General features: G+C 42.9%; 1 protein-coding gene across 1 annotated transcript in view; it reads right to left on the minus strand.

Moving 5' to 3' along the window:
* Positions 1-18,957, minus strand: part of ARHGAP6 (Rho GTPase activating protein 6) — a 549,115-nt gene extending 530,158 nt beyond the window's left edge. Inside the window, exon 1 of the mRNA XM_054470947.2 lies at positions 17,010-18,957. Coding sequence (XP_054326922.1) covers positions 17,010-17,597 — 588 coding nt within the window. The 5' untranslated portion in view covers positions 17,598-18,957. The remainder of the gene's footprint in view (positions 1-17,009) is intronic.
* Between the last annotated feature and the right edge of the window lie 413 nt (positions 18,958-19,370).

Below are 19,370 nucleotides of genomic sequence, written 5' to 3' on the forward strand. Positions count from 1 at the left end.
TGCCAGTGGTATTTTTTCCAATGGTATTTATTATAAAACGATCCTGGCAAGTGAAAGAAAACAGCACACACTGCTAATATTTTGGTAGATTTGTGTGTTTATTCTAGCACTGTTAATAAGAGAGAAGTAAGCAACCAATGAGCACAGAAGAATGCTGCTGATGTAAATGAATATGTACTCAAAGCTTAGTTTTTCCTCCCCCTTCTGACAGGGCAATGACAAGGAATATTTTCATCTTGGATTTCTCTTAGCCTCCCACATTAACAAATGCAGCACCCAAAGACATGCTATTGATGCCCCAAGGCAGCAATAAGGACAGACAAAGCAATAGCCTGCCAGAGAGCTTCCCATGTAATGGGAAAAAAAGGCAGGCAAATCCAAATTACAGAGAAAGAGAATCCAGCTGAAGGGCCAGTGAAGTCAGTTGGTTGCTAATGAGGTCACTGTTATAAGGTGGCTTTCTTCAGTCCCTCAGCACAGCCTTCAGTATTGCATCTTATCAACACGCATATGGCCATGCTACCAGGCAGACAGGACAGGAGAATGTGGGCTGATTGGGTGAAAAGCATCATCAATAAAAGAAACACTGTATTTTACTAACATAGATAAACAGTGACACTTGGTGTTCAAATGATGTTTTGTGTATCCTTCCAAGTATCCCATTCTAATCATGCAGAATCAGACAAACTGAAATCGAGGGACATTCTACAAAATACCTGACCAATACCTTTCAAAAGTGGCAAGCTCATGAAAAATAAATAAAGACAGATTGGAGGAGACCAAGAAGCCTTGCCAGCCTGATGTAATGTGAGATTCTGCATCAATCAGGTCCTGGAGCAGGAAAAGGACATTAGTGGAAAGGCTGATAAAAATCCAAGTAAGTTCTATATTTCAGTTAAAAGTATTTCAAAGTTACAGTTAGACAGGAAAAATAAGTTCTGATGTTCTATTGTACAGTAGGGTAACTATAGCTAATAACAATAAAGTGTACATTTCAACATAGCTAGAAGGTATAGAATGTTATCTCCACAAATAATTAATGTCTACAGTGGTAGACACAGTAATTACCCTGATTTGATCATTATACAATGTATACATGCATTGAAATATCACACTGTACCCCATAAATATGTACAACTGTTATGTATCAATTATAAGTTTTTTTAAAGTATTAATTAAAAACATTACCAAGATTGCCCCAGTAATAAACCTGTTGCCAAAGTTTGTTTCTTACTTCCCATGAATGTAGAGGATAAACTACATTGTATCATAATTCTTCAACTACTACGTATTTTCCCTACAGTTTAAAAAACCTAAAGTTGCATCTTACAATTGCTCTTTATATTTACCATAGTATTGTTGCCTTTCCTCTTCCCCCTGAAGCATTATAAAATTGATGTACACCTTCGTATGACATTTGAGAACGAATTAAAGTAATAAACAATAAACACTTCTACATGACCCCTTATAGCTTGTGTACCCTCAACCAATTCATTTCACAATCTCCTACAAAGTACATACTGTTATACTCCCCTTAAACAACTGAGAAAACTGAAATTCACACCTAATAAATAGTGGCACTGAGATTTGATCCTAGGCTTGTCTAAGGTCATATTGTCCTTCAGTTATGTTTTTGAGTAACTAAGATTGTGGGTGACTGATTCTAAATGCTACTTCCCATGAGCCTGTGCTAAAGTTTTTGAGTTCTGCTACAACTGTGCTGGGCAGTTCTGTGCAAACTCGGACTGACGTTGTGTGCTGCTAGTTATTCATCTCTAGTGCACACCTCATCATATGTAAGAAGCATGAGGTAGTTAAAACCCCAGAAGCAATCTTAAAAAATGGAAGATGGAAACCAACAGAGACATTCTCCAGCTTCCCATCCTTTAGCTCGTGGCAGATTAAAGAAGACCACAAATTCTTTGTCACTTCTTCCATCAAGGGGTAGACTCTTTTTCCCTTGCCCTAGAATCTGGGCTGGCCCTGTGACTCACTCTGATCAAATACCATCAGACCAACATGCAGTGAAGAAGCCCAAACTAGTCAGTTGGAGAGAGAAGGGCCACATGGAGGATCACTGAGGCACCACACATGTAAATGAAGACACCTTGAACTTTCCAGGCATCCCAGACACCAGCTGGAACCAGCCAAGTGAGCGAGCCCAGCCAATGCCATGCAGAGCCAAAGAACTACCCAGCTGAGCTGTGATCTAATTCCTGACCCACAGAATCATGCCACTAAGTTTGGGGGTGGTTTGTTATGCAGCAATAGAGAACTAAAACATGGGTAGATCATCTCGAGAGTCGTTCTACACACTTTCCAGCAGTCCTGGTGGAACTTGAATCATCCCTTTTTCCACAATTACAACTTCCAAGATACAGCTTTACTTCCCCTCCTTCCCCATTTCATTATCCCTTTTTCTTCACTACTCCTTCCTGAGAGCACCTCCCAAATAAACTGCTTTCACCTAGGTCCCGCCTTTGGGAAAACTCAGACTAAGAAACAGAGCTTTTGCCACTCTTATCTTTTCTTCACAAAGTTTTAAAAACTTGTATTTTCATAAAAATAATGTATCCACATTGCTCCAATTATACATGGTAATAGCCAACCTTTCATTTTTTATTATAAAGCAGTTATTAAGTTAAAAGTTATATGTATGTACATATAGACAGAGAAATTATACTAATAGATTGTGATCTAAAACTCTGTAAGAAGTCTTTTTAAATAAAAAGAAAAAATCAACTTTCTGCATTGCAAAAATATTGCATAGAAACATTTAATTAATTAATTGGAAGGAATCTTTGCAAATATATTGTTAATTTTCTTCTTGACCATTCAACTTTCTTTTCTTTTCTTTTCTTTTTTTTTCCCTAAGACAGAGTCACACTCTGTTGCCCAGGCTGGAGTGCAATGGCACGATCATGGTTCACTGCAACCTTGAACTCCTGGGCCTATGCAATCCTCTTGCCTCAGCCTCCCAAGTAGCTGGGACTATAAGCACCCACCACCACACCTGGTTGATTTTTTAAATTCCTTTGTAGATATGGGGTCTATGTTGCCCAGGCTGGTCTCAAACTTCTGGCCTCAAGTGATCTTCCTGCCTCAGCCTGCTTTCAAGGGGATTACAGGTGTGAGTCACTGTACCTGGCCCAATCATTCAACTTTCTTATTCAATGAACTTTTTAAAAAATAACTTTATTTTTAGATTGGTTTTAGATTCAGTCAATGAACATTTATATACACAACATCTACTATATCTTTATATAAATTAGAAATGATAACCTCATAAGGAGAGTAAAATACACAGTAGGATTTTAAACATTTTCTGTAAAAAAAGGCTATTTCTTGATGAGGAAAGGCAAACTAGACAATCAAGATCCATTGACTCTCCTGCATCCGGCTCTCCCCAGGGAGCACCAAAACAGAATATCTCAAAGAAAATGAGCTATTTCACATTTTTTAAACTTGTAACTCTGAATAACTAATTTCAGCTAAAGAACCCTGAACAAAAACCTAAATATTTGATCACTTCCATAACACTATACCTATCTTTCACCATACACTTTCAGCTACATGAGAAAAAGTAATATATTTACAATTCAATAATAAATTAGAAGATTAAAATATTGCCATTGCAGCAGAACAACAATATATTTGCTGAGCTCTTGCCTTGGAGTGTCTGGAGCTGGTCTGGGATTCATATCACACTTTGTGACCTTCAAGCCTGTGGATAATCTTCATATCACCTTTCATGTTTACTTTCTCAGCATTTTGACATATTCTGACAATATCATTTATTGACAATATATTAAAACATTAGAAGCCAGATTCAACACACCTCCTTGAGGACTTGCTGAAATATCTAGAGTAACACTCTGATATGATATGAAAACTGTACCTGTCTTTGAGCTCTCTTATAAATCATGAAATGAAGAAACCTGACTCATTGCATCAGCAGCTGGTATCTAGAGACTGTGAGTACTAATCCTAGGTTCTTTAACTTTTATTTTAGGTTTAGGGGTACATGTGCAAGTTTGTTACATAGGTAAACTTGTGTCACGGGGGTTTAGCCATACAGATTATTTCATCATCCAGGTATTAAGCCTAGTACTCAGTTATTTTTCCCGATCCTCTCCCACCAACCTCTGGTAGGCCCCAGTGTCTATCGTTCCCTTCTTTGTGTCCATGAGTTCCCATAATTTGGCTCCCACTTACAAGTGAGAACATGGTGGTATTTGGTTTTCTGTTTCTGCATGAGTTTGCTAAGGATAATGGTCTCCAGCTCTATCCATGTTCCTGCAAAGGACATGATCTCATTCTTTTTTATGGCTGCATAGTATTCCATGGTGTGTATGTACCACATTTTCTTTATCCAGTCTATCATTGACAGTCATTTAGGTTGATTCCATGTCTTTGCTATTGTGAATTGTGCTGCAATGAACAGGCATGTGCATGTATCTTTATAACAGAAAGACTTATACTCCTTTGGGTATGTACCAAGTAATGGGATTGCTGGGGTTCGATGGTAATTCTGTCTTTAGGTCTTTGAATCACCCCACTGTCTTCCACAGTGGTTCAACTAATTTACACTCCCACCAGCAGTGTATAAGCATTCCTTTTTCTCCACAACCTCGCCAGCATCTGTTATTATTTTACTTTTTAATAGTAGCCATTCTGACTAGTATGAGATGGTATCTCATTTTGGTTTTGATTTGCATTTCTCTAATCATCAGTGATGTTGAGCTTTTTTTCATAGGATTGTTGGCCACATTTATGCCTTCTTTTGAAAAGTGTCTGTTCATATCCTTTGCCCACTTTTTAATAGCGTTGCTTTTTATCTTGTAAATGTGTTTAAGTTCCTTATAGATGCTGGATATTAGAACTTTATCAGATGCATAGATTGCAAAAATTTTCTCCTATTCTATAGGCTGGCTGTTTACTGTGTTGATAGTTTCTTTTGCTGTGCAGCTCATTAGTTTAATTAGATCCCATTTGTCAATTTTTGCTTTTGTTGCAATTGGTTTTGTCTTTGTCATGAAATATTTGCCCATGCCTATGTTCTGAATGGTATTGCCTCAGTTGTCCTCCACGGTTTTTACAGTTTTCAGTTTTACATTTAAGTCTTTAATCCATCTCAAGTTAATTTTTGTATATGGTGAAAGGAAAGGGTCCAGTTGCAATCTTCTGCCTATGACTAGCCAGTTATCCCAGCACCATTTACTGAATAGGGAATACTTCAACAAACCCAACAAAAACAAGCAATGGGTAAAGGATTCCCTGCCTAAACCTAGTTTCTCTAAGTGGTTTGCAAAATGTCTTTGGGGGCAAGAGTTTAACTTTCGTTTAAAATATTTTCCAGTTGTAGTTGGATATATTCACAATTCTCGTCTTCCAGAAAGAAAATATGACCCAAACTTTTGTGTTGATGCTCAGAAAGAAAGCTAGGCCAACCTGTTCTTCCTTAGCAACAATAATAATTCAGTATTAGTGATTTTCTGGAAGACCAGAGAGGCAGAATTTGTCTGTAACATGATGAAAGTTTCAGGGAGACTGGTTGTGAACACAGTTCCATGGAGAATTTTTATGTCTATTATAATCTAAAGGCAGAACCATGAAGGTCTCTGTTTGTGGGTGATAGCTAGGCATAGACTGGGGGTGTCATAGATGGGATTTAAGCACGACATGGATGTTTGGAATAGACAGAAGACCTTCAAGGACTTTTTCTTCCTAATATTCTATTTGCTTGTAGAATGCTAAAATCAGTCTAGAAATGCTAATGGAGCTTACATTTAGATTTTGAGCAATAAGAGAATCTGATTGTAGATAGGATTGTCTTAACTTAGTGCTGCTGCCTTTTTACCCTGGAAAGATGTTGATGAGATGGGCCTTGAAAAGCAGTCAACTTGGTCTCATGTACTCACTGTAGTATGTGGAAATAAAAACACACCTGGCTGGAAATGAGAAGCACACTGCCATTTACCAGTTAAAGAACAGGGCTCGACTAGGAACTTTTCAGTTTCCAACATTCTAAATATTCCACTAAAAAGTGTCTAAATGCAATGAAGTTACCATGTACTGGAATGAAGGCAGCCCCTTGGCCTGTTGGCATGTCTTGGGTTACACCAAATCCACAATACAAGTCTGACAAATTTCTGTGTTCCAAGTCACTAGGCCAAAATGCCTGGAGTGACAGCCTGCTGTCACTCCAATGCCTACCATGAAAACTATACCTTATTTAACAGCTTGCAAAATAAAGTTCCACTTGCCTCCTGCTGTTGTCTGATGCAGCTGGGCTTACTCACCGAGTTGTTGATCGCCTACTCCCTCTTCGGCTGCCATGGTGGAGAGACCAAAGTTTCTGGCACACACAGTAGGTGCACGATAAGTATTTTCGACTAAAGTAATTCTTTAGCTTAAGTACTACCTTTGTTGCTTCCTAGTGTGTGACCACATCTCTAATGTTATTTAGTATCCTATGTGCTGGGCACTTTCTAGGTAATTATGACACGAAATCCTCACAAAAACTCTTTGAGGTAGGCACTTTCATCATCCTCATTTGATAGATGAAGAAACTAAGGCAAAAAAAGGGGCTTAATAATTTGTTTAATGTCACAGAACAGAGCTGGGATTTAAACCTAGGCAGTCTGGTTCAGAGTCTAGCTGAACCGATTCACTTCATTTTCTCTGCAGCTAAATCTGCCTACCTCTGAATCTGAGTCTCAGTGTCCTCACCCATAAAATGAAGGTTGATACTATCACCCTACAGAGTTGTTCTAAGAACACTAAACTGGCGTGCATTCTACAAATACTAATTGTTATTTTGTTTGTCATCATCATCATCATCACCCATCAACGATTATTTGACTGAAATAAGTGAACAAGAAATCACCTGGAGGTTCTAATTTGAGTAGAATTATACTTTGCTCAGAAAGTCTGCTGGCCCAGTCCAGGATTTCCCTGGACAAAATTACTAGCTATATCAAAGCCCTTGTTATATTAAACGCTGAGGCAGCATGGCTATTGTTGCCTAAGGCTTCTCTTTCCACTACTCGATCTACATCTGGGCCTCAAAGTACCAGCTTGCCCAATTGTTTCTCAAACCCCTGAGAGATGAAGTTATGAGCAATACAAGGTGAGAACTGATCCAATGCTTATTGACACTTCAGCTCCTATAGGTGGTATTAATTCACTTGTTTCCATGAGCTGTCCACTTCTACAGAAATGAAAACATGTTATTTTCTTGGTCCATCAAGCCACATAATTCAATTCACTTCCAATTTCTCCAAAGATGTGGAGAGCTTCTTAGGCTCAGCATTCTCCTCTTGGATCCATCAGCATATCATTCGATAGGTGGTTTCTAGAATTGCTGTTACTTCTAATGGCTCCTGAAAATCTTTGGCTTTTTAATAGTTCAGGTGAGATAAGGCCAGGCAATTTTTCAAGATTGTAAGTAGTTTTTAAAATCTCTGCCTCTCTGAAAAAGCAATCTTTTAATAGCTTCTCTGTGCTTGCTTTCAAAGTGCAATAATCAGGACATCGAATTTCCACAGTAACCAATCTCAGAAAATCCCATGGCTGGCTGCTGACTCCTCTGTTCAATCTCCCAGAGCCGTTACTACCTCCCTCGTTTCATGTTGAATACATGAAGCTTCAACTGACTATATAACTACTCTTCTACATTTATATTTATGTTTTATTGAAAACAAGATGTGGCAACAATATATTTTCTGAAAATTATAAACATCATTTTTTAGGTAAAATTCACAGACAATATAATTCACCCTTTTAAAGTATACAATTCAGTGATTTTTTAAATATATTCACAAGATTGTGTAACCATCACCTGTATCTAATTCCAGAACATTTTCATTACCCTAAGAAGAAACCTTGTACCCATTAGCTGTCACTCCACATCCCTCCCTACCAGCCTCTGACAACAAGTAATCTTTTTGTCTCTATGTATTTGCCTATTCTAGACATTTCATACAAATAGAATTATACAATATGTGGACCTTTGTGACTAGCTTCTTTCACTTAGCATAATGTTTTCAAAATTCACCCAAGGCATAGCATTCATCAGTACTTCATTCCTTTTTATTGTTGAGTAATTTTTCATTAATCACATTTTGTTTAACCATTCATCTATCTGTTGATGAATATTTAATTGTTTCTACCATTTGGCTATTATGAATACTGCTGCTATAACATTCATATACATGTTTTGGTGTGGACATACATCTTCATTTCTCTTAGGTATATACCCAGAAGTAGAATTGCTGAGCTCTGGAGTAACTGTTTTATTTTTGAGGAATTGCCAAACTGTTTCCCAAAGCTGCTGTGTCATGTTACATTCTCACCAGCAGTGTATGAGAGTTCCAATTTTTCCACATCTTGTCAACACTTGTTATTATCTATCTTTTTTTATTATGGCCATCTTAGTGGGTATAAATGATATCTCATTGTGGTTTTGATTCACGTTTCCCTAATAGCTAATGAAAACATCGTTCTTTACCAGATAACACAACTAATTTCATTTTTTCACACATTACATTCCAAGGGTTTTTCTGCCATTTCATAGCATAGTTACAATCACAGTCTCACTCTCTTTATCTAAGTAATGGCTCAGAGAGGATGCAGTAAATTTTAGAACAAGATGTCACGCCCCAAAGGCATGCCTCTTGGAATCTGGGAGAACTGCTATCTGCACGCAGAGTCCCTCAGTCATTGACTAGATTTTGATATGAAACACACTTTCTCTTTTTCAAGCACCGGATTGGAAGAATGTGAATCTCACTATGAAAATGTGAGCTTCTGTTTCTGCAAATCCTGAATGTGTCATGACATGTACCAGAGTCAAGCTCATTTATTTGGAGGCATCTGGCTGAGCCATAAAGTACAAATGGAGTCTTCTCAGGTAGATATGGGACCAAGTTATCAAAAGTAAAGCGAGAAGGAGAGGAAACAAAATCTATGTGGGGAATCTTTACATTAAATGGTAAAATCCACATCATTAAGCCCAAAGCCCAGTGAGACTTATTCTTCACCATCTTCCCACTCCCATAATCCATTCTAGTTGGATTTCTCTAAATTCTTGAAGCATGCTATGTTCCCTCTTCAGTACATGCCATTCGTTCTCGCAGGAGCGCTGTGCCCTTTCTTTTTGTTTGGCAAATGCCTCCTCATCCAATGATTTCAGCTGAAACATCCCAGACCTGTTTATGCCTTGTATCAGTTTCCTATCGCTGCTTGAAATTACCACAAATTTTGTAGTATAAAACAACAGACATATTCTCTTACAGTCCTCAAGGTCAGAAGTCTCACTGAGCTAGGATCAAGATGTCAGTAGAGCTATATTCCTCCTGAAGGTTCTAAGAATCCATTTCTTTGCCTTTTCCAGCTTCTAGGGGCTGCTACAGCCAAGGGCTGTGGCTGCTTCCTCCGTCTTCAAAGCCAGAAGTGTAGCATCTTCAAAATCTCTCTCATTGCCCTATCCCTCCCTCCTTTCCTCTCTCCCTCTTTCTCTCTCTCTGCCTACTTTTATCCTCATATCTCCTTATCTGACTCTGACCTTCCTGCCTCCCTCTTATAAGGATCCTTGTGATGACAGTGGCCCCACCCAGACAATCCACGATAATCTCGCATCTGCAAAATCCTCTTTTGCCATGTAAAGTGGCATATTCACAGGTTCTAGAGATTAGGACATGAACATCTTTGGGGGACATTGTTCTGTCTACCACAGTCCTCTCGTCAAAATGCAATTAACACTCTGAAAAAACTGTAGAGATTAATTGATTTGAAGTTACTGCTTTCATAAACTGGAAGCACCTTGCAGAGACATACCTATTTGCTCCACCTACATTCCTAGTGTCCATTGCATAGCTGGCATGTGATAAATATTTGATGACTATCTGTGTGAGTGGCCAGCTTGGCTTTGCTGGACTAGAGTTCCTGGGAGAAGGCAGGCTGAGATGATGTTGTAAAAGGCATTGAAATGACTAGCTAAGTGGTTTGGATTTTATTCTGTACACTCTGAGACGCATCAAAGGTTTTCAATCAGGGGTTAACATGATTACAATTGCATCTTTTGAGAATAAGGCCAAGATGGCAACAGGGAGAAACTGAAGGCAGGGTGACCAAGAATGGGGTCACAGCAAATGAGAACCCAAACTAGGCAGTGACACTGTGAATGAACAGCTGGAGAGAGATGTAAGAACTCAGACACATTCCACTTCAAATCCTTCCTGGAGTGGAGCAAATGGAAAGTACACACTACAGCGTTTGAAAACTTATGGAAGAAGAAAGGAGGAAACAAAAAAGGGAGGAGTAAAGGCATTCTGGCCTGGTAAACCTAGGCACGCAGAAGAACAGCGATACCAACCAAAATAAGGAATACATAACATGAAACAAGTTCAGAGGAAATGGCAGGCGATTTGTTCTGTTTCAAACATGTAGAATTTGAGTCCATTGGGCATCCATGAGCAGATATCTAGGAAGAAATCAGAAAATATATTTGGGAGCTCAACTACAAGATTCCAGCTAGGCACAGAGTGAGGAGTCTCCCCCAGAGGGATGATGGTTGAGATCACAAAAGTGAATGAGACAATCAAGGGACAATGACCTGAAGGAAAAACACAGAACTGTAGGGTTGGCCAAAGACAATCCCAGAGTCAGAGGAGTGGGAAGACTAAGATTCTCTGTGTGTGATGGGGATAGGAGGAGCAGGGAGGGGACATGGTACTCTCAGTTTTGCCCAGAAGTCTAGCCAAAGGAGTCTAAGAAGATTCTTGGAACTTAGGGAACTTTGAGAGAATGGTTTCAGTAAGTAATCAGGATAAAAAGTGATTGCCAAGGTTTAAGGTGCTCACCAGAGAATAAAAGCAGTCGTGGTCACTTACTTTTTCCAGAAGTTTGGCAGTTTATATAGAGAGTCAAGAAGGATTTCAGGGTGGTTCTGCCCTTGGCTCTTTGCCTGAGTTTGAGTGGCTTAAGCTTCACAGTCCCTCTCTTCAACTGTAAAGTAAGCAATTTGGAGCTAGATGCTACCCAAGGTTCTTTCTGAGTCTAAACTTTGCTCTTTCCAACCCTCAAATCTCAAAATGTTGGTGAAAACTCAATTCTAAGTCATCTGAGAAGCTACCTTCACAGTATTCTCCATTAAAATTAAAAATTGCCTTCAGAAGGAATTCTAGCAGAGAGATAGCCTGAGAGAGAGTGTATGTGTGAAAGTTGAATAACTCTTTTTCCTAACTTAAAAAAACCTTAAGGCACTATACTGATTTCAGACAAAAATCCTTGTAAAACACTTTTTGTCAATTTCTTTTTGAAGCTGTCTTATTCTAATTACTTTCTCTTTGGTGACATGAGTGAGCCTCTATTTTTAAACACAATATTTCTCTCTGCTGCATTTTAAAATTTAATTCAGTTTCCATCATTATATATTTACCATTCACTTCTTCCCTATAGATATATTTAGACATCGCTTATTTTTTTCATATGCTCAATACCTATGGAAAGTCATTTTTTTGAATTTCAAAGCCTTGGTTGACATATACTAGGTAAGAAGAAGAAAATGACAAAGAGTAAAGCCACAAGCATGAGAGAAAATGGTACTGAAAAGCAAAACCTAGAATTCAGTTTCTTGTATATAGGGCGTCTCAACCTCAGCACTATTGACATTTTATGTAAGATAAGTATTTGTTTGTGGGGGCTGTTGTGTGTTTTGTGGGATGTTTACCAGTACCCTTGGCCTATACCCACTAGACGCCAGTAGCACACTCCTGCCCCAGTTCTGGCAATCAAAAATGCTGCCAGGCATTGCCAAATGTACACTGTGGAACAAACTTTCTCCTGGTTGAGAACCACTGGGCTTTATGATGATCTCTGTAAAACCCCCAGAGTACAGAGGCCAGATTTTAAGAATTCAAAGACGAGTAACCGTTCTGCTTTCAAGGAGTTCAACAGTGCAAGAAAAACTTTGCTAAAACAGAGAAGTGGGAAATATAAAACTATTATGTTTATATGCCAACTCCCAATTGTTTATAGGATGCATGCTTGGTATGATTTCCCCATGCCCACCTCCTCTGAGGATCTGTCCTCTACTTGTTTTATGCTTCTAACCCATGCTCCCCCAGACACCAGTTTACCTCTAAAACACATCTGATCACGTTACACCTCATGCTTAAAAATCACCAATTTCTCCCACTCTCTACAGCAGAGTTTCTCAGTCTCGACACTCCTAACATTGACTGCCAGATGATTATTCCTTGTGGGGCTGTGCACTGCAGGGTATTTAAAAGCATCCCTGGCCTCCCACTAGATGCCAGTAGGAACTCCCCTGTGGTAGACAGAATAATATACCACCAAAAATGCCCATGCCCCAATCCCTAAAACATGTGAATACCTCATAGCAAAGGGAACTTAAGGTTTCAGGTGGAATTAAAGGTCACTAATCAGCTGACATTAAAATAATGAGATTATCCTGGATTATCCAGGTGAGCCCAATGTAATCACAAGCGTCCTGAAAAGAGTGAGAGAGAGAAATGACCACACAAGAAGAGTCGATGAGATGCAACTTGGCTGGCTTTGAAAATGAAGGAAGGAGGCCACTGGAAAAGGAACCACAACAGATCCTAGAGCCTTCAGAAGGAACACAGTCAGGCCAACACCTTGAAGTTAGCCCAGTGAAACCTGTTGGGAGTTCTGAGGTCCAGAACTGTAAGACAATAAATTTGTGTTGCTTTAAGCCACTAAGTTTGTGGTCATTACAGCAGTGATAGGAAATTAATACACCACCACTTCCAGTTGTGACATCCTAAAATGTCTTCAGACACTGCCAAATGTCCCCTGGGGACAAAGTCACCTCCAGGTTAAGAATCTCTGCTCTACACAACAGAGAGTCCAAACTCCTGAGATGAGCACAGTGAGACGCTTCGTAATTACCACTATCCTACCTGTTGAACACTATTATCCTGCATACAGCAAGATATATCCTCTTCTCCAGGCACACCAAACTTCACTTGGGCAACACTCGATATGCCTTCACTCTCTGCAGTTGTGATGCCCAGGGGCTCCTTGGAGAGTAATGTGCTTTGACCAGTCTCTCATTTTTACCCATACCCATAATTATCCCCCCAGTAGAGGCTGGGTGTGGTGGCTCATGCCTGTAATCCTAGCACTTTGGGAGGGTGAGGCGGGCAGATGGCTTGAGGCCAGGAGTTCAAGACCAGCCTGGCCAACATGGTGAAACCCAGTCTCTACTGGTGCATGCCTGTAGTCTCAGCTACTGGGGTGGCTGAGGCAGGAGAATCGCTTGAACATGGGGGGTTGCATTGAGCCGAGATCGTGCCACCACACTGTAGCCTGGGCAACAGGGCAAGACTCTATCTCAAAAAAAAAAAAATATCCCAACAGCTCTGATTTCTGACTTTATTCGGTCAGGCTTTTATTACATGAAAAGCCATGTGGTTGCTACATATATCAAACTTCAGGTGCCCTAACCTGCTCCTCCAAACAAATTATTGCGCTTAGGGCCCACTAAGTCTTCTTTTTTGGGAGTAGTAGAATCACCAACACCTCTGTGCCTTTGTCTGTCCACCCTTTTCTACCTCATCAAGGCATCACTTTCCTTCTTCTCCTTAGAAATGGCAGTCATCTTTGAAGATCAAGTTTAAATTTTCTCTAGACAGTGAAGCCTTCCAAGGCCCCCCAAAGCACAGTGAATCATCACCCACCCCTCTCTGTTTCCTCATTGTGCTGATCTTCTGTATTCCCCCATCAGTTAACTCACCTGTCCCCTCATTAGACTGTGAGCTCTTTAGCCTCTCTGCATTCCTAGTACCTACAGAAATGCTTATGCTCAAGAAATGCTTGTGCCATGAATGAAGTAAAGACGCCAGTGATATATAGAAATCATTTTAATTATGTGTTGCAAAAGTTGGCAAACTCCAGGTTAGCTATGGACATAATCCCAGCTCTGATCCACAAGAATCAGGAGAAGCTCAGGATTGAAATGAGACTTTATTCCTTTGCCTGTGATCAGAGTCAGGGGCAGAGCTTGGCTGCTAAGAACACAAGTTGAGAAACATGTTCCAACTGTGTTACCACGTACCATTTACCCTTTGTCTCCTCCATGTTTCTACTCAATAGATGATCTACCCAGCATGTCCAGGAATCAGATTTTGTTAAAGCAATCCTGAAACATGTAGTGAGTAAATACTAACAAGATCGTAGCTGACTTTGCCTAGCACTTCCCACGTTTAGGCCATAAAATGGTCATTTGTAAGCTTTGAATGAGCACAAGTAACAAAGCTGCAGGCATTTGTGAGAGTCTTGGGAGCAGGAGCTGTTGTATGGACAATTTAGGTTAAAAGCAGACAACACTCTGAAAGAACAAAGTGGGAAATGGATGAGATCCATCAATGGCTAAACCTGAAGGTGAATTCTTAGGATTTCATGTGGATTCAATGGAAGAGAAATAGAAAATTTGAACAAACTATAAGGGGTACATGACTCCAGAGGGATCTTCGTGGTTTTGGAATCAAACAAAGGCCCCAAGCAAACTTTAGGCCAGCTGTAAACACTTCTGTGGGCACTCTCTTGATGGCCAGCATGGGGTATTATGTTCAACCTCACTAACGCAGCAGTTCTCAATTAGGGCGATTTTGATCCCCAGAGGATATTCAGCAGTGTCTAGAGACATTGTTTGTTGTCACACTGGTCTAGAGGAGTGCTACTCGCATCTAGTGGGAAGAGGCCAGGGATGCTGCTAAATACCCTGCAACACCCAGGACAGCTCTGTAGCAAAGAATCATTCAGCTTCAAATGTCAATACTGCCAAGGCTGAGAAACCCTGAGCCAGAGCAACCAGAAAAGTTCAAGAACCAAATCTATATGAACCAGATATTCCCTCCAGGGCCTCTAAGCAGCCTTGCAAGATGCTCATTGGCTGACGTTTTGATGTCATTAGTAAAGACTCTCCTTTAAGGACCAAAGACCCAGCTTGCCTGCAAGTGAAAAGGACAGGCAGTGCCCAATAGGATACATTTTCTTGGTTTTTGAGAGGGTTCCAGGGCGTTAAACCTTTGAAAGGTAATCCAGCCATTAAATTAGAGATCCAGGGGTTATGTTAGGATATCTTGGCCTTTATTAAACAAAACCAGGGTTGGAGCTACATGCTAGAGTTCTATCCAATCACTCCATGTCTGCCTCAAACACACACACACACATATTCTATGAGAAAATTTTGGCCTTTTGCTAGATGGCTACATCCTTAGTTTTAACCACCACGAAAAGGTGAAAATCATGGTAGATGAGTTTTGTGCAGACTGCCCACTGTATGGAATAGAAGCCACCCAGTATCGCTGCAGTTCAGATCCTTGTCCATTGATTATGAGATGCTAATGGATAAGAAGATAATTTGCAACAAGTGAAATCATCTACAGCCATACGCCTTTTGGTCATAACAGTAATGAGCAGCATCTGTATACTATATTCCAAGTATGTATATGGTTGCTAAGAAAAGCAGAAATGTTCTTAATGATGCAATTAGTTTTAAGCACGAATGTTAGCTAGCTAATCCAAAATGCTGGCTTGCTTTTGTATTTCTCTTTCTCTCAACTCATACAGATTAATCTGATAATGTGTGCTTCTGAAATACAATGAAAATCCAGCCCCTCCTAAAGACCAAGATAAATTCAACATTTCATTTTTTGACGCTCTTTCTAATCTTGAGTTCCCTGGTTTGGAGGTAACATCTTGCCCTCTGCCTCGACTTTCCTTTCTACTGCCTATCTTTCTCAAGAAAATGGGCAAAAGACTTAGCAATATTTGTTAGTTTTTTGTAATCTGCACCCCCAACACCTAACAGCCTCAGTTACTTTGACACAGTAACTAACATTAATAATATGTGATGCTAATAATTCTGATAAATGATGCTTATTTTTCTAAGGCGGTTTACTAAAGCCAAAGTCTAAGAGTTATCTCACATTAACACAGCTGAGTATGATCTCAGATGCTATTTTCAAACAGTTTTTCTTGGTTGTGTATTTCGCCTAAATATCCAGCAATTACATGGTATTTCATTTCATTTCTGTAATGCTAACTGTACTTTAAAATATTAAATTACAACTGATGGAATCTCCCTTCCCTTATGGAAACAGATCCAAGGCAAACCTATAGAGTTTGTGGACTGAAGGGGATAGGAGCTGTTCATTTTTAAAACAATTACTATTCTCTGAAAGTGTGTTATTTTCAAAGCGCCCATCAGTGACAGTTTCCCAATAGGTCAATTCACTATTTTTCTTAACTGGACAGCAAATATTTTAAGGGTATCAGATAGCTCCCTCTGAGTCCCCTATGTATTGTTGATTCTTCACTAAACTACTAATTGTTCTAAATGGAATTTAGGTATCAACATATTTCCATGAAATTTGCTTCTTCTCCTAGGTTAAACTAATACTCAGTACCATAGATGTCTGAAATTGCCCCTTCAGGGAAAGAAAAGGTGAAAACTAGAGAATTCTTGTGCCCCCTGCCACCCAAACACACACACACACACTCATACAGTCAATGACACCCTCCAAAATAATGTTTCTGAATTCTCTACAGAACAAGATGGCAGACATATTTCAAAATATATTTCATCCAATCGTTACAAACAGCTTAGCAATAGATATTTGAGTTGGAAAAAATATCAACATTGGGTGAAGGGATAAGGTGACCCTTTGAAATTGCCTGCAGCACGAACAGAAAACCAGAACGCCATCTCTTTCTCCAGCTCCCACGACTGCTCCAAAGTAGAGCCAACAAGTCCTGCAAGACACACACGCGGGTGGCCACTAGGGACGTCCCATTTCCAGGCACCATTTAGCAAGTAGAAGAGGAAAACCCACACCACGGAAACCCCTTAGTGGGTGCCTTGCTCCGTAAATGTAATGGAATTAAAGGCGGTCTCCTGAAACTACCTGGGGGCCTCCTCCTTGGGCCGTGGGACGCGCAGCGCTGGTCCCTACCTCGGATTTCCACACGACGTAGGGGTGCCCGCGACTGTCGGGTGGGGACTGGAACTTCCTCTGCTGGAGCCACCTCCTAGGAGAAGCGAAGATGCCATTGGGGCCTCCCCCGGATGAACAGAGGATGCTGGAAGCGCTTCGGCTACTGGCTGGCCCGGCCAGGACAGAAGGCAGGTCCCAGGCCATGCTCTTCTTGAGGCCGCTGCGACCCAGGGGAACCTCATAGTCAAAGTGAAAGCTGCCGGATGGTGACTTCTCCTGCGGGGTGCTGGGTGTGGAGAAGGACGAGCAAAGGGGTCCAGGAGGCGGTGGCCGGGTGGCCCTGGGGGGCGGACCCCGGGGAGAGGACGCCAAGTGAGGGCCGAGACCCTCGGCTGGGAGTGATGGGGAGTAGAGGCGGCCCGCCGTGGCTCCCCGCGCACTGCCCTCCGCGCCCGCCTCGTCACCCCCGCAGCCGCCGATCAGGGCCGGGTCCAGGCTGCGGGTCTGGCGCAGCTTCCTCTTGGAGAAGCCCTTGGCCGAGGCCGCGCTACTTGAAGCGGGCGAGGAACAAGAGAAGACGCTGTGGAGCAGGCTCTGCGCGGACATCTCGGCGGGGCTGCACCTGAGGACCACCTCCTCCTCCCTCCCTGGACGCTGGTGGCTTTGGGTCGGGAACGGAAAGGGACTCAGGCAAAGGTGCCAGGCGGGGCTGGCCTGGGGTTTGCCCAGGGCGGTGGAGAGCAAAGCCCAGCTCACGCGCCGCCGGTGCGCTCCAAGTGCCCCGGCGGCGGCAGGAGCAGCAGATCCATCACCAGCCTTCTAGGAAAATGGGTCTGGGGACCTCCTACAGCCGCTAGAACCTTCCTCCGGAGCCCAAGACGCGAAGAGGGTCAGGAAGAGGAGGAGGAAGGTCAGGCGCTCGCTGGGTTCCCAGCCCCAGCCTGCCAGCGCCACTCCCCCTTCCTAGCTGAGGCGGGAGACGCAGCGCTCCTGCTTTCTGGCTCTGGATGGCCTCTAAGACTCCAGCAAGCTCCTCCTTGCGGCCCGAGGACAGTCCCGAGGGCCAGGGAGGAGGCTGCCTGGGCGTGCGCCCAGGGCGCGTCCACCGCGCTCCCGGCGCCGCGAGAACTTCCTCCCGCTCCTGAGCCGGGCGCCTGAGCTGCGCCTCCCTGCACTCTCTCCCTGCCCCGGCGCCCGAGGTTGCGCGCCTGGCCTCCGCTGGGCTGCTGCGCCCACTCTTCCGACTGGAGAGGCTCAAGGGTGGTTCCAAGCTCAAGGTTCCCGCGGGGTCTCTGTCTTGCTGCGGTGTGGGGACACCGAGCGTGCTGCGCCCGGGACCTCCAAAGGCTGCGTGCCGACGGTGGGATAGAATTCCCGGCTGCGCTCAGCGCTCTCCGTGGAGGAGGGAGCTCAGGAGAGAGCCCCAAGGCGGGGTGTGCGTGTTCCGCCGGAGAGGAACACGCTATTCGCAGCCCAGCCTTGGGCCCAGGGCAGACGCGGAGATGTCCCCGTACGCTCGCTCTAGAGGCAGCGGGAAGGGGGCAGCCAGGACGGGTAGAGCTGAAGGAATGCCGGGGCTGGAGCTGGGGCGGAGCCAGGAGCAGGAGAAAGCAGAACGTGAAGAGTTTTCCAGGCTCCAAACCTGCAAGCGGCGAGGAGAGAAGGCAGCTCGCCACTGATACCGGGTCTCCTAGGGAGAAAGTCGTGAGGACGGAAGTGCGGACCTTCTCCCCAGTCTCCCCACCCCCAGATCAAGGGTCGCGCCAGCTCCACTCACGTTTCTGGAAAGGAAGGGAAGTGTCAGATTGCACCCCACCCACTGGTGTCAGATGGGCAGCCGGGGACGATTGCTCTGAAGTTGGAGTTAAATCTCCTGCCTTTTCTCCCCGCGCCCCCCCACCCCGCCCCGTCCCGGCTGTTTTTGTTTTTAAAAAGGAAGGATAGATAGGAGACTGTCTAAAAGCAGTGGCTGCCGATGAATGAGCTGGAGATGGAGACCTACTAAGAAACTGGAGAGGGAGGAGCCTTTGCCGTGGAAGGGGTCTTGAGCACGTGCGGAAACGTGCTCTAGGAGGAGGGGTGAGTGAGGCCGGGTAGGGGGCAGGCGCCGGGCGCAGCTTCAGCCCAGAGGCTGTGGAGATTGGCGATCACAAAGCGATCTGTCTCCGCGTCCCGCTCTGGGACGCCTCCGGTCTCACCGCGGTGGCCACAGTCCTGGGAAGCTGGAGAACGCTGGTGAAATCAATCTTCCCGGCAAGGAGATGAGTCTGAAAGCAGCTTCTCCAGCTGTCGGACCCCTGGAATCTATAAAGCGCAAAGCCTCGACCTCTTGGAGGGCTTTTTGATGTAACAGTTAAGCTTTGCAATGCAACTTACAAC

Source organism: Pongo pygmaeus, chromosome X (genome assembly GCF_028885625.2).
Source record: "Pongo pygmaeus isolate AG05252 chromosome X, NHGRI_mPonPyg2-v2.0_pri, whole genome shotgun sequence".
NCBI lineage: Eukaryota > Metazoa > Chordata > Mammalia > Primates > Hominidae > Pongo > Pongo pygmaeus.